Source organism: Parasteatoda tepidariorum, chromosome 2 (genome assembly GCF_043381705.1).
Source record: "Parasteatoda tepidariorum isolate YZ-2023 chromosome 2, CAS_Ptep_4.0, whole genome shotgun sequence".
Lineage (NCBI taxonomy): Eukaryota > Metazoa > Arthropoda > Arachnida > Araneae > Theridiidae > Parasteatoda > Parasteatoda tepidariorum.
Genome location: NC_092205.1, coordinates 101,978,168 through 101,993,852, shown reverse-complemented (window position 1 = coordinate 101,993,852; position 15,685 = coordinate 101,978,168). Strand labels below are relative to the sequence as shown.

The window sequence follows — 15,685 nt, the reverse complement described above, 5'->3', positions numbered from 1 at the left end:
AAAAATTTTTAAATGGCAGGAAAATTTATCGAATTTCGTTCCGGTTTTTTGGTTTTCTGATTTCGGATAACGGGTTCTGTACTGCACTTAGAAAATTTATAATCAGTCTACAGTGACATTTTGTCTGCATTAGAAAATTTTAATTTATATTGCAGTTACAAAAATCATATTTTCAAAATGTTGGATATGTATGCGCATGCAATATCTTTGACAAAGTAAAATGCAATTTGATTCTTCTTACCATTTAGCAAATTCTCTTTCCCAGTTTGTTAACAAAGATACAGGCATAATAATAAGGATATGCCTCACCAAATCAGCATCAATGAGGCCAGATAAAAAAGCAATTACTTGAAATGTTTTGCCCAACCTAAAAGAAGAAAATACTTTTTTTATTCAACAGCACAAAAAAAGAAAAAAAATACAGTGGAGGTTCTCTGTAATGAAATTGGTTAGTCTCAGTTGGAAAATTTGCAAAAGAGAACCAGAGTACTTGGCTTTATTTATTGTAATATCGTTCTTTTTTTTTTCATAATTTGTAATGTAATGAGATACTTTTAGGAAAAAATAGTGTAGTGAGAAGTAGGGGGGGTGAAGAAAACCACTCACTTGTTAGTAGATAAAAAAGGTGCAATTTTTTCCCAATCAGTTTGGAACAAATCTCACACAAAACTATCATTAGGGGCAATGAGAATGCCCTCGCTTTACTCGACTTTTTTTTCTTCTTCTTCTTTTTAGCTAACTTAAGCCTTAAACAAAGCAAAATGGATTAAGATTCTTATTGGAATAAAAATTTAATGTCAAGAAAGACATAAAAATTTGAAAATTAGAAAGAAGAAAAAATCATAGTAAAAAATTGGCTTAATTATAATTTTAAACCATTTTTTTTTTAAAAAAAAATTCTTTTAATATTTAACTTTTTGTTAAATTTGGTCATGAGACTTTTGGTTACTGAATCCCTCCAGAAAAATTAGTCTCCTAAAACCAGTTCAATGTAAAAGCAGCGATACTACAATTTGAAACTATAGCTCATAAAAAGGAAATGAACTAAATAGTGTGAGCAATTATGATGTCAGAAATAAAACAAATGAGAGCAGTTTTACATATATATATATATATATATATATATATATACAGTGGAAAAACCCATATCTGGAATCATGAAGACTTTGGCAAGTTCGGAAAATAGATTTTTCCAGATAATAGGTTTTTAAGTTAAACATCAAAACGTCCTTATTCAATAAAAAATAACAAATAGACATTAATTAACCCCATTTTCAATTGACAATGAATAAATCTAGGTGGTTTGTGGTGTTGCAGGAAATGTGGTGGCATTTTATATGGATATTTTAGTATGGATTATAAAATACTGCAAATTTCAAATCCTGCATTTAAGTTAGTAATAATTTTTCAACCCACTTGATTAACGACGATTCCACTCTGAAACCACTTGGTTTTGCCGATCGTTTATTCGCCGCCGGCATTTATTAAAACGGAATTTCACTTGGTTCAAAATCTCTCATACAATATTTTTTCAGGATTGCCACTCAAATCTAGAAAAAAAAAAATTCCCTATGTTTTCCCTGTACATATCATACACAATACATTAAGAGGATACACAAATACTGTGCTCTTGTGATAGCTAGATTTGGATAACTATACTAGTTTTAACTGCTGGAAAAAGTTAGAGAAAAAAAAAGGAACAGCTGAATATACTTAAATAATGCCATTGTAAATGAAATAGTTTATCATTCTTAAATATATCATAGATTGCTCTTTGAGAGGCCACCATTTTTAAAAAAAAAAAAAAAAAAAAAAAAAAAAAAAAAAAAAGAAACCAAATTTTTCGTAATTTCAAAGTTTGAAAAAAAAAAGTAAAAATACTTTGCATTCGCACTGTTATTTTAGGTGGTTATGCAGGTTTTTCCTGCTCTCTCTCTCTCTCTCTGTGGAGCGGCAACTCTTTTTCGGCAAAATTTGAATTGTGCATTTCACACTCCTTTACTGACGATTTACCAGCAATTCTAATTTAATTTACCATTGCATTTCTGCCAATTATTGCTGCTGATTTTCATAGTTTTTTAATGCTACATTAGTATACACAGGAAATTTTGAATCGTGTATTTGTAGAATTACTTTTTGATGCACTTGATTTGTGAGGATTCTATTGTCCACGTGGTTTTGTCGATCGCATTTTCAATACTTTGGGATTTCCACATAGTTTTAAAAATTTCAATTTAATTTTTAATATAATATTATTATGATCCTCAAACTCCTCTAATCACACTTCGTTTATTATTATCCTTTATTAGGATACTTTTATGGCAGACGTGGAGTAATAAAATACAGAGTTTCATTTTCGTGATATACAATCTTTTTCCACATAGTAATAAAAATCGGATTAAAATCAAATAGAAAGAAGAAGTCGGGGTTGAATCATAAATCAAAAAAGCAGAGGATTCTCAGCTGATAATCATAGAAAAACTGCATACTTTTCGTAAAAAATTTCAAGAGTAAAGAATTATTATTATTATTTATTTATTTTTTTTTTAAAAAAACAGAAGAGTTTTGTTTATTTTGATTGCTAAAAAATTTCCGAAAAAGAGATCTTTTGACAAATGAACGTTCGGACATGGGACTTTGCACTCAGGGTGCGTAGCCAAATTATTCAACAAAGAATAAGCACTCTAATAACATTTCTAAGCACTTTAAAAGAATATCATAATTAGGCAGGGTTGGAAAGTTTTTGACAATTGACGGTTTTATCTGGTTTTAACAGTCATGTCAAAAAAAAATTCTTTTGACATTGTTATTGACAATTGTAAAATTTTTGAATCATGTAAATCGAATGGCGTTCACATTAGTTACGGTCTGACGAAGCCGAAATAGATTGGGGTTGAATTAATTGTGAAAATGTTGAATAGAACAATGTGAACAGTGTCTTTCTGCATAATTCGTAGTGAAAATCAACATGGTACAAGAAAAATCTCAATTTAGAAAAGGGAAAATTCAGCACTTTTTAAAAACACTCAATGAAAAAAGCACCTTTAAGGGCTTTTAAAAAACGAAAATCGAAAATAAGCACCTTTAAGCACTTTATAAAAACGCTACGCACCCTGTGCACTGTATATCTGAATATATACAAAATAAAACTTATTGCGCTTACCCCATATCATCCCCTAACACACCACCTTTGCATTTTTTAAATAAGTCATACATCCATGACACCCCAAGACGTTGGTAAGGATATAACTTCTCATAAATTCCATGAAAAATATAAAATCCATCTGCAACAGCAACCATTTGGTCATCACCATCATCCGCTGAGTCTTTTAAAATATTCTATAATAGCAACGAAACAAAACATTTAATAGATAGTTTACTTATGTACAAATAAAAAAACAGATAAGAGAAGGAATCAATTAAACTATTTTATTTCATATTTTATAGTGTAGATACATAAAAACTTCCTTCTTAAAATGTTCTATTGTTTTAAATTACAACAAAAAGAAAAATTTAGAAGATAAGAAATTCAAGTTTTCAAAAAAGCCAATTAAAGACTGTCAAGGATGCAAAGTTTAAACTACCATTATTATGTAATGTAAGTAAATAATTTAATTGAAGGAGGAATTAGGTGCATTTTTTAAAAAAAAACATTTTATACTAAAAAAAATAATTGTATTTGATTAATGTCCTTGATGAAGGACGATTTATTTTAAATTAATATCCATACTTTTAATATGGGACACTCACCATATAGCATCCTCATGGAAGAGCGAACAAACTATTAGAAGAAGAAAAAAACAAAACAAAAAATGGTCACCATATTGGCAACTATCCATGGCGACAACAACAAATTTAGATTCATGCATGACATTTAACAGCATTGATAAAACTTAATTTTTTTTTTCTCTCAGATCATTAAAAATACAACTTTTGATATATGCATAAACAGTAGAGTCTTGATAATTCAAGGTAAAAAGGACAGAGCCTTTTTTCAAAAACTTAAAATTGTGTTCAACACACCATTTCGTTTCTCAACATTCAGGCACAGTGGTCAATGTAAAACCAAACTTAATAAGCGTTTCACATGCCATGTGTGTGCTGGTCATAATTTTTGTTCTTTTTCACCAGCTCGGATTAATGGGAAACTCGAACAATCGAGACTCAGACTGTCGTGACTCTATGGTATACATATATATATATATATAAAAGTCTTTTATATACATCCTGCAGTTGGCATATTTTCTAAGTTTACATCGAACCTTTTTCTACAACTAAACTCTATAAATCTACATCGATGGTGTTCCCACCTTAACGTGGTGTTGTGTGTGTTGTTGATCCCGAGAGTTATGCCGGCGGGAGCTTCGGCTCCTGGTAGGGTCACCCAAGCCGGACAGGTTGGAGGGGAGACACCACACAAAGAGGAACATCCTGGTCCTCCAGGTTGGGGTTAGGCGTGGGGCTAACAACCTCACCCTGTAAAAAAAAACAATTGTTACAAGTTCTCAGAAAGCTAATATACCCGGACAGACTTCTCGGAGACGAACTGGAAAAGGATTTAAGAAACTGAGAGTAGGATCATGGAACATTTGCTCTTTGTACAAGAATAAAGGACTACAAATGCTGATTGATCAAATTGAAAACTATCAAATCGATATACTGGCCATCCAAGAAGTCAGATGGACTAGAGTTGGAATAATTGAAAAGAAAAATCACACAGTTATCTATAGTTGCGATAAGAAAAAACATATTTGGAACAGGTTTTATCCTGAGTAAAAGGATAAGGCCATTATTAATAGATTATGACACCAAATAATCCAGACAATGCAAAATTAGGATTAAAGGAGCTTTTTTCAACTACAGTTTCATTACTTTTCATGCTCCAATTGAAGACAAGGACAGTGTTCTCTCTCTAGTGACTCTTTCATGAAGAACTGCATGCTCTATATGCATCCTGCCCAAAAAATTATGTCAAAGTGTTACTAGGGGACGCAAATGCAAAAATTGGCAAGGAAAAGGAATTTAGATCAATAATTGGCAAATTTAGTCTCCGTGACACTTCAAGCGACAATGGAAAGTGACTTATTGACTTTGCTGCAGATTATAATATGATCATACCAAGCACGATGTTCCAGCATAAGAAGATACATAAAATGACCTGGCGATCTCCTGATGGGATCACATTCAATCAAATCGACCATTTTCTGATTGATTTCAGGCATAAATCGGATATAGAGGACGTAAGAACCTACCGAGGTGCCAACTTAGATTCTAACCACTTCTTAATAGCAAAACTACGAGTTAGAATCTCCAGCAGTCGAAAGATTCGAGGAAAATGTTTGGAAAAGTTTGACTGTTAACAACTAAAAGATAAGGTAATTAAGCTCAAATTCCAGAATCAAATTGACAGTAACCTTAAAGAATGTAAGGGAGGAAGATAGCATGAACTGTAAATGGAACTCTTTGAAAGAAACAATCGTTAAGACTGGTAATGAAGTGGTGGGAAAAGCTAAGAAAACTAAAAGGAAAGATTGGTTTGATAGTGAATGCTACATGACAACAGAAAAAAAGAATGAAGCATGTAAGAAGATGCTGAATAAGAGACATTCTAGAAATGCTGCGATCAAATACAAAGAGGCAAGAAAGGAGAAGAGAATTCATAAAACAAATGGTGTATGACAGGGAGATGCCATGGCACGTCTCCTCTTTAATCTAGCATTAGAAAAAATAGTAAGGGACTCAAACATCAACACCCGAGGAAATATCTTCAACAAATCAGTTCAAATATTGGCTTTTGCTGATGATTTAGATATTATCGCTGGAAAGCAGACAGCACTAACACAATCCTTTTTAGGTCTGGAGAAGGAAGCCATTAAAATGGGATTAAGAATCATTGAAAATAAAACTAAATAAGTGTTTTTATGGTCTAAGAAAATATCAATCTTAAGTCAAGCCTAATAAAACGAAAAACAAAAGTGTTACTCTATAAATGTCTTATACAATCAGTGCTTACATACGCATGTGAGACCTGGACAATGACATGTGGAGATGAAAATATGATAGCTAGATTTGAGAGAAATACTGCGAAGCATTTTTGGTGGAATAAGTAAAAGCAGTACCTGGTTTAGAAGATCAAAGACGGAACTTTACAAAGCATATAAAAAACCTGATGTCATTAAATTTATCAAAATTCAAAGGATTAAATCGGCAGGCCACATTATAAGAATGGAGGATAGCAGGACAACCAAAAAAGTTTTCAGTGCCAGGCCAACAGGTACAAGAAAAAGAGGACGGCCTTGAAAAGGACCTATAAAATTTAAGGATTATAAACTGGAGAACCTTGGCTAAGGGAAGAATGTCTTGGCATAGGCTTGTTGAGAAAACCAAGGCCCATCCTGGGCTGTCGTGCTAATGAGAAGAGAAGAAGAAACTCTATAAATATGAAACTTCCATAAAGATAGTTGAACTTACTTCAATGTCTTTAATTCGCTTCAAAATTTTGTCAGTTTTACAAATTGATGAAGCTTCTTTTAGAGCACTTAAAGCCTCTTGAAGTCTTCCTTCACTGGCATCTGATCTCGCTTTTTTATTCAGATCATTGAATCTGCATAATGCAACAGGACTCAAAACATCAGATTCAGATGATGCTATTTGCACGCTGCTTTCACTAGTTCTGTCACTTTCCTAATAGATAATTTTTCATTGAAAAAGAAACTCAAAATAATGTTAAAATCGAATCAGACAAGATTAGGCTCAAAAACAAACTACAAAATGTAACACAATAAAAAGCACTGCATTTTTTAAAAAATACATTTTTAAAGAAAAAAAAATTGTTATCAGGGGTCTGTCTAGGTTTTTTTGAGAGGTACCTATTTTGTGAAAATCTTGACATAATTTGTGAAAATTAAAAGTTACATTAAAAAATCAGCACCAAAATATGGTAAAATAAGAAATTATCTTCAAAAATTGTCACTACGAATTAAAATCATTTATGACAGGTAAATTTCTATAAATTTTTCCTCACATATTACAAAATAATTTTGCTATTGTAGAATTCCAAGCTTAAAATTGTTTCCAAATTTAAAAATCCATTGTCTATAGTTAAATTTCAACTTGCATTAAATAGTACTAGAACTTATTTTCATTATGAGAACATTTTCAAGTAGGTCATTACAAAAAAAGTTTCACAAGGAAAAAAAAAATTTCATAAAAAAATAAAGGTCTGTTAGAATAAATTTACAATAATGTTAAAGATAATGTTTGAATTTTGACTTTCTGTATAGTTCATAAAGAGATAACCTCGTTGTTTCATTTAAAAAAATACTGGGATTTATAGTTTTTTTATGGGGATACAAAAACAAAATTTTAAGAGATGGAGAATTTTAGAACTTGCTTTTTTAAAAGTATTTTATTAAACTACCGTTTTTCCTAACGCTTAAAATTTGTGAAGGTACCGCTAAATGGTAGGAAATTTGCACTGGAAGACCCCTGGTTATATTTCACAAATTAAATGCTGATTAAATAAATACCTTGTTATTATTAATTAGTTATTAGCTTTTTATAAGAAAATCAAATTTAGTTTTAGTGTTTAAATTAATGATAAATATTTTAACGAGTGAGAATTTAGAAGAGAGGAAAAAGTAACATGAAAATTTTATACATGAAGTATAATTGTTGTAATTAATCAAAGATTTGAAACATTAATTTGTAATTTAAATAAAAATAAATAGAAGTTTTATTTTATTAGACCAAAGATTGAACTTAAACAATTAATAATGAATATAAAACAATTTTTCTAAGTACAAATTTATTTTTAAAAATTTGCATTATTTTTTTTATATCTTATAGATTAACAATATAAATTCTGCTTTTCTGCTAAAATCAATGCAATGAAAATTAATTGATACCATCTTCAAAAGCATGAACCAGTACATATTCATTCCTATTCTACAAAGAGTGTTTCAAGCATTTAGAGCATACAATACTACATGATAAAATAAAAAACATTCTATTTCTAAATTAACAATGCAAAATGAAGCAAACTTTACTTCTGATAATTTGAAAGCTGGTTTTTCATCAGGGGAGTTTTCCACCCTAACAGAATCAAATTCATTGGTAGAATCACTATTAATGAACAACTTCTTTGAAATAGAAGATCTTTCACTAGAATTGTTTTGATCCTATAAATAAATAAAAAAAATTCCAAGAGAACTTAAAAAGTATTTGTAAGCACAATGAATTAAAACAAATACATAGCCCCCAAAAAAGACGCAACAATTTTTAATTAGGTATTTTTATAGTCATCAAAATAGAAAAACTGCAATATTTTCTAGTTATGATTGACACTGAATGACCTTGAAATGTTATGTATATTCATAATTTTGAATATTAATAGGCATTTAATTCATCAAGGATAGTTAAAAGATTTTTTTAAATTAATTTAAAATGCAAGTTCGGAATAAAAAATAAACTGAACATCTTATAACAAAAAAAGTTTTGAGCTGATTTCTATAAATGAGCTTTGCTTCATTATATGTGTTAGTAATACTTAAATATTCAAGCAAGCAATAATCTGTACAAATATTCTACTTCAATACAGATTTTTTTATTGAACTCACTCAATTTTAGGGAATTTTTTGAGATTACAAAACCAAGAAGAATTTTAATTAAATTAGTAGATCAGGACAAACTGGTAAAATTCAGTAGAGTTAGTAGCTATGACCCTCTTTAATATAAATAATTTATGTATTAAATGACATAAATGTAACAATTTTTTAATAAAATTAATTTTAATTCAACTTGTCTTTATATTTATTTTAAACAAAACATTTCAAGAAAATAAAACAAGCAGAATAAAACAAAAAATACAAATGACATTACATCTAAAGTTTTAAGGATTTTTGAAATTTTAGGAGAGGGGCAAATTTCATAGGCTTCTTTTAATTTCTGAATTGACAGATTCTGCTTTCCATCCTGAGCTAATTTCTTCCCGGAATATGTAAGTTGGCGAAATTCTAGCAACTCTGAGTCATGCTTAGCAATCATAATCTGCAAAAAAATAACAATTATAAAGGAATACATAAAGTCAAAAATATTAACAGAGGTCAAAAGTTAAGTAACAAATATAGGTAAATCTTTCAATTCAAGTACTAGTTTCTAAAATTTCAGGTTCTAGTTTAGTAAATTTTCAGGTACTAGTTTCTTTTATACATAGGTAAATCTTTAAAAGAAACTAGTAACTGAAATTAAAGTTGCTTAGTTTAGTAAACATTGGACTGCTTGTCTGCATCAACTATTAAAATCATGTTTTTCATATTGGGGCTACCCTTGACAGTTTGAAGATCAAACTTTCAAACTCGTCAAAAATAGAAACATTTATTGAGAGAAAGTAAGAGATTATAAAATAATTAATCAAATTTAAAATCATCTTTTACAAACATTCAGATTGCATATAAATAGTGCAGGATTAAATTTTATAGAATGGAGGATTACACATGGAAGAAAAAAAAATCTTTGACTATTTCCTATTTTTTCCAGACTTATTTCATCGAATTTTTCCGATTCTTTTTAACTGAGAGCATCAATTTTATTTTATGCCTTATTCGTCTAAATAAAATATATTACCAACTGTTATACTTGCCATTAGAATTTAAAGTAAATTAGCTTAAAATAATAATTATTATAAGATTAGTTTTTTCGGACAAAACATCCCACTTTGTTGGCATATTAAAATTAAATTAATTGATATCACCTAACTTTTTGACTATTAATCAGCAGCGTAAATTAGCGGATTCAGTGATTATTATTCAGCGTAAATTAGCGGAAAAAATAGAAAAATATGAAAAAAAAGCGAAAATCCGCGAACCAGCGGAACAATCTCATCCCTGAATATAAGCAAATATATGCAAGCATATAATATAAACTATAGCTGGTCTGATGATGAATATAACTCGCCATAATAAATTGAAATGCGAATGTATAATATAAGCAAGTATATAATATAAACTATAGCGGGACTAACGATGAATATAACTTGTCATAATTAAATTTAAATGCAAGTGTATAATACATGCAAGTACATAAAATGAACTATAGCTGATTGCACAATTTGTCATAATGAAATGGAAATATAAATATATAATAAATGCAAGGATATAAGAAAACTATAGCTGAAATAATGATGAATATAACTTGTCATAATTATATTGAAATGCAAGTGTATAATATAAGCAAGTATAAAATATAAACGATAGCTGAACTAAAGATGAATATAACTTGACATAATTAATTTGAAATGCAAGTATATAATATAAGAACGTAGTATATGCAAGTATAAATTATAGGACTCATGATGAATATAACTATTCATAACTAAATTGAAATGCAAGAATAGAATATAAGCAAGAATATAATACAAACAATAAATGGACTCATGATGAATATAGTCATAATTAAATTTAAATGCAAGGGTATAATATATGCAAGTACATAAAATGAACTATAGCTGGACTCGAAATGACTAGAACTTGTCATAATTAAAATGAAAAGAAAGTATAAAATATTATCAAGCATATGAAAGTATATAATATAAACTGAAGCTTAACTCCTGCAGAGTATAACTCCTCATAATTAAATTGAAATGCCAGTGTATAAAATAAGCAAGGATATAATAAAAACTATAGCTGAACTAATAATGTACAAAACTTATCCTAACCAAATTGAAATGCAAATTAATAATATACACAAATATATGCAAGTATATAATATAAACTATATCTAATATATAAGCAAGTACATAATACAAACTATAACTGGACTCATGATGAATATAACTTGTCATAATTAAATTTAAATGCAAGGGTATAATATATGCAAGTACATAAAATGAACTATAGTTGGACTCGAAATGAATAAAACTCGCCATAATTAAATTGAAAAGAAAGTATAAAATATTATCAAGCATATAATACTATATAATATAAACTGAAGCTGGACTAACTGAAGAGCATAACTCCTCATAATTAAATTAAAAAGCCAGTGTATGAAATAAGCAAGGATATAATATAAACTATAGCTGAACTCATAATATATAAAACTTGTCATAACCAAATTGAAATGCAAATTAATAATATATGCAAGTATATAATATAAACTATATCTGGACACACGAAGAATATAACTTGACATGATAAATTGAAACGCAAGTGTATAATATAAGCAAGTATATAATACAAACAATAACTGGACTCATGATGAATATAACTTGTCAAAGTTAAATTGAAATACAAGTGTATAATATAAGTAAGCATATGGCAAGTATATAATGTAAACTATAGCAGGACTCATGAAGAATATAACTTGTCATAATTAAATTGAAATGCAAGTGTATAATATAAGAAAGTATATGCAAGTATATAATATAAACTAGAGCTGGACTCATGATTAATATTACTTGTCATTATTAAATTGAAGTGCAAGTGTATAATATATGCAAGTATATAATATAAACTATAGCTGGACTCATGAAGAATATAACTTGTCATAATTAAATTGAAATGCAAGTGTATAATATAAGAAAGTATATGCAAGTATATAATATAAACTAGAGCTGGACTCATGATTAATATTACTTGTCATTATTAAATTGAAGTGCAAGTGTATAATATATGCAAGTATATAATATAAACTATAGCTGGACTAATGATTAAATTGAAATGCAGGTGTATAATAAAAGCAAGTATATAATATAATTTATAGCTGGACTCACAATGAATATAACTTGCCATAATAAATTGAAATGCAAGTGTATAATATAAGCAAGTACATGCAAGTATATAATAAAAACTATAGCTCGACTGACGATGAATATAACTCGACATAATAAATTGAAATGCAAATGTATAATATAAGCAAGTATATAATATAAACTATAGTGGGACTAATGATGAATATAACTTGTCATAATTAAATTTAAATGCAAGTGTATAATATATGCAAGTACATAAAATGAACTATTGCTAGACTCGAGATGAATATAACTCGTCATAATCAAATTGAAAAGAAAGTATAAAATATTATCAAGCATATGAAAGTATATAATATAAACTGTAGCTGGACTCCTGACGAGTATAACTCGTCATCATTAAATTGAAATGCAAGTATAAAATATTATCAAGTATATGAAAGTATATAATATAAACTGTAGCTGGACTCTTGAAGAGTATAACTCCTCATAATTAAATTGAAATGCAAGTGAATAAAATAAGCAAGGATATAATATAAACTAAAGCTGAACTAATAATGTATAAAACTTGTCATAACCAAATTGACATGCAAATTAATAATATAAGCAAATATATGCAAGTATATAATATAAACTATATCTGGACACACGATGAATATAACTCGCCATGATAAATTGAAACGAAAGTGTATAATATAAGCAAGTATATAATATAAACTATAGCTGGACACACGATGAATATAACTTGTCATAACCAAATTGAAATGCAAATGTATAATATAAGCAAGTATATAATACGAACAATAACTGCACTCATGATGAATATAACTTGTCATAATTAAATTTAAATGCAAGTGTATAATATACGTAAGCATATGCAAGTATGTAATATAAACTATAGCTGGACTCATGAAGAATATAATTTGTCATAATTAAATTGAAATGAAAATGTATAATATAAGCAAATATAATATAAACTCTAATTAATGATGAATATAACTTGTCATAATTAAATTTAAATGCAAGTGTATTATATATGCAAGTACATAAAACGAACTATAGCTGATTGCACAATTTGTCATAATTAAATGGAAATGCAAGTATATAAAAAATGCAAGAATATAATAAACTATAGCTGAACTAATTATGAATATAACTTGTCATAATTAAATAGAAATGCAAGTGTATAATATAAGCAAATATATGCAAGTATATAATATAAACTATAGCTGGACTGACGATGAATATAACTCGCCATAATAAATTGAAATGCAAATGTATAATATAAGCAAGTATATAATATAAACTACAGCGGGACTAATAATATATAAAACTTGTCATAACCAAATTGAAATGCAAATTAATAATATAAGCAAATATATGCAAGTATATAATATAAACTATATCTGGACACACGATAAATATAACTCGCCATGATAAATTGAAACGCAAGTGTATAATATAAGCAAGTATATAATACAAACAATAACTGGACTCATGATGAATATAACTTGTCAAAGTTAAATTGAAATACAAGTGTATAATATAAGTAAGCATATGGCAAGTATATAATGTAAACTATAGCAGGACTCATGAAGAATATAACTTGTCATAATTAAATTGAAATGCAAGTGTATAATATAAGAAAGTATATGCAAGTATATAATATAAACTAGAGCTGGACTCATGATTAATATTACTTGTCATTATTAAATTGAAGTGCAAGTGTATAATATATGCAAGTATATAATATAAACTATAGCTGGACTAATGATTAAATTGAAATGCAGGTGTATAATAAAAGCAAGTATATAATATAATTTATAGCTGGACTCACAATGAATATAACTTGCCATAATAAATTGAAATGCAAGTGTATAATATAAGCAAGTACATGCAAGTATATAATAAAAACTATAGCTCGACTGACGATGAATATAACTCGACATAATAAATTGAAATGCAAATGTATAATATAAGCAAGTATATAATATAAACTATAGTGGGACTAATGATGAATATAACTTGTCATAATTAAATTTAAATGCAAGTGTATAATATATGCAAGTACATAAAATGAATTATAGCTGGACTTGAGATGAATATAACTCGTCATAACTAAATTGAAATGAAAGTATAAAATATATGCAAGCATAAGAAAATATATAATAGAACTTGTAGCTGGACTCCTGAAGAGTATAACTCCTCAAAATTAAATTGAAATGCAAGTGTAAAATATAAACAAGGATATAATATAAACTACAGCAGATTGCACAATTCGTCATAATTAAATTGAAATATAAGTATATAATAAATGCAAGAATATATTAAACTATAGCTGAACTAATGATGAGTATAACTTGTCATAATTAAATTGAAATGCAAGTATATAATATAAGCAAGTAGTATATGCAAGTATAAACTACAGGTGGACTCATGATGAATATAACTAGTCATAACTAAATTGAAATGCAAGAATATAACATACGCAAGTTTATAATACAAACAATAACTGAACTCATCATGAATATAACTTGTCATAATTAAATTGAAATGCAAGTGTATAATATAAGCAAGTATATGCAAGTATAAAATATAAACTATAGCTGAACTAAAGATGAATACAACTTGTCATAATTATATTAAAATGCAAGTGTATAATGTAAGCAAGTATATGCAAGTATAAACTATAAACTATAGCTGAACTAAAGATGAACATAACTTGAATTAATTAAATTGAAATGCAAGTATATAATATAAGCAAGTAGTATATGCAAGTATAAACTATAGGACTCATGATGAATATAACTATTCATAACTAAATTGAAATGCAAGAATAGAATATAGGCAAGTATATAATACAAACTATAACTGGACTCATGATGAATATAACTTGTCATAATTAAATTTAAATGCAAGGGTATAATATATGCAAGTACATAAAATGAACTAGCTGGACTAGAAATGAATAGAACTCATCATAATTAAATTGAAAAGAAACTATAAAATATTATCAAGCATATGAAAGTATATAATATAAACTGTAGCTGGACTCCTGAAGAGTATAACTCCTCATAATTAAATTGAAATGCAAGTGCATAAAATAAGCAAGGATATAATATAAAGTATAGCTGAACTAATAATGTATAAAACTTGTCATAACCAAATTGAAATGCAAATTAATAATATAAGCAAATATATGCAAGTATATAACATAAACTATATCTGGACACAGGAACAATATAACTCGCCATGAAAAATTGAAACGCAAGTGTATAATATAAGCAAGTATATAATATAAACTATAGCTGGACTCACAATGAATATAACTTCCCATAATAAATTGAAATGCAAATGTATAATATAAGCAAAGATATGCAAGTATAGAATATAAACTATAGCTGAACTCGAGATGAATATAACTAGTCATAACTAAATTGAAATGAAAGTATAAAATATTTTCAAGCATATGAAAATATATAATATAAACTGTAGCTGGACTCCTGAAGAGTAAAACTCCTCATAATTAAATTGAAATGCCACTGTAAAATATAAAGAGCTGATTGCACAATTTGTCATAATTAAATTGAAATATAAGTATATAATAAATGCAAGGATATATTAAACAATAACTGAACTCATGATGAATATAACTTGTCATAATTAAATTGAAATGTAAGTGCATAATCAGGGGTCTGTCCAGGCCGAATTTACTACCGTTTAGCGGTACCTTCACAAATTCAACTTTAGGAAAAACGGTAGTTTCACAAAATACTTTTTCTTAAAATTTCATTTTTGTATCCCTTAAGAAACGATAAATCCATATTTTTGTGTTGATTTTTTAATATAATTTTTAATTTTTCACAAATCACGTCTAAATTTTCACAAAATAGGTACCTGTCAGAAAAACCTAGACAGACCCCTGATAATATAAGTAAGAAT

General features: G+C 28.0%; 2 protein-coding genes across 4 annotated transcripts in view; one reads left to right on the top strand and one right to left on the bottom strand.

Moving 5' to 3' along the window:
- Positions 1-15,685, top strand: part of LOC122271554 (uncharacterized) — an 88,617-nt gene that overhangs the window by 592 nt on the left and 72,340 nt on the right. The gene's annotated exons all lie outside the window — the stretch shown is intronic.
- Positions 1-15,685, bottom strand: part of LOC107445759 (DNA excision repair protein ERCC-6-like) — a 72,439-nt gene that overhangs the window by 47,353 nt on the left and 9,401 nt on the right. For all 3 annotated transcript variants that reach the window (XM_043050116.2, XM_043050115.2, XM_043050117.2), the window contains exons 5-9: positions 8,881-9,048; positions 8,049-8,180; positions 6,472-6,684; positions 3,164-3,339; positions 242-367 (exon numbers count right to left, since the gene is read on the bottom strand). In XM_043050116.2, the coding sequence (XP_042906050.1) occupies positions 242-367; positions 3,164-3,339; positions 6,472-6,684; positions 8,049-8,180; positions 8,881-9,048 (815 nt within the window). The remainder of the gene's footprint in view (positions 1-241; positions 368-3,163; positions 3,340-6,471; positions 6,685-8,048; positions 8,181-8,880; positions 9,049-15,685) is intronic.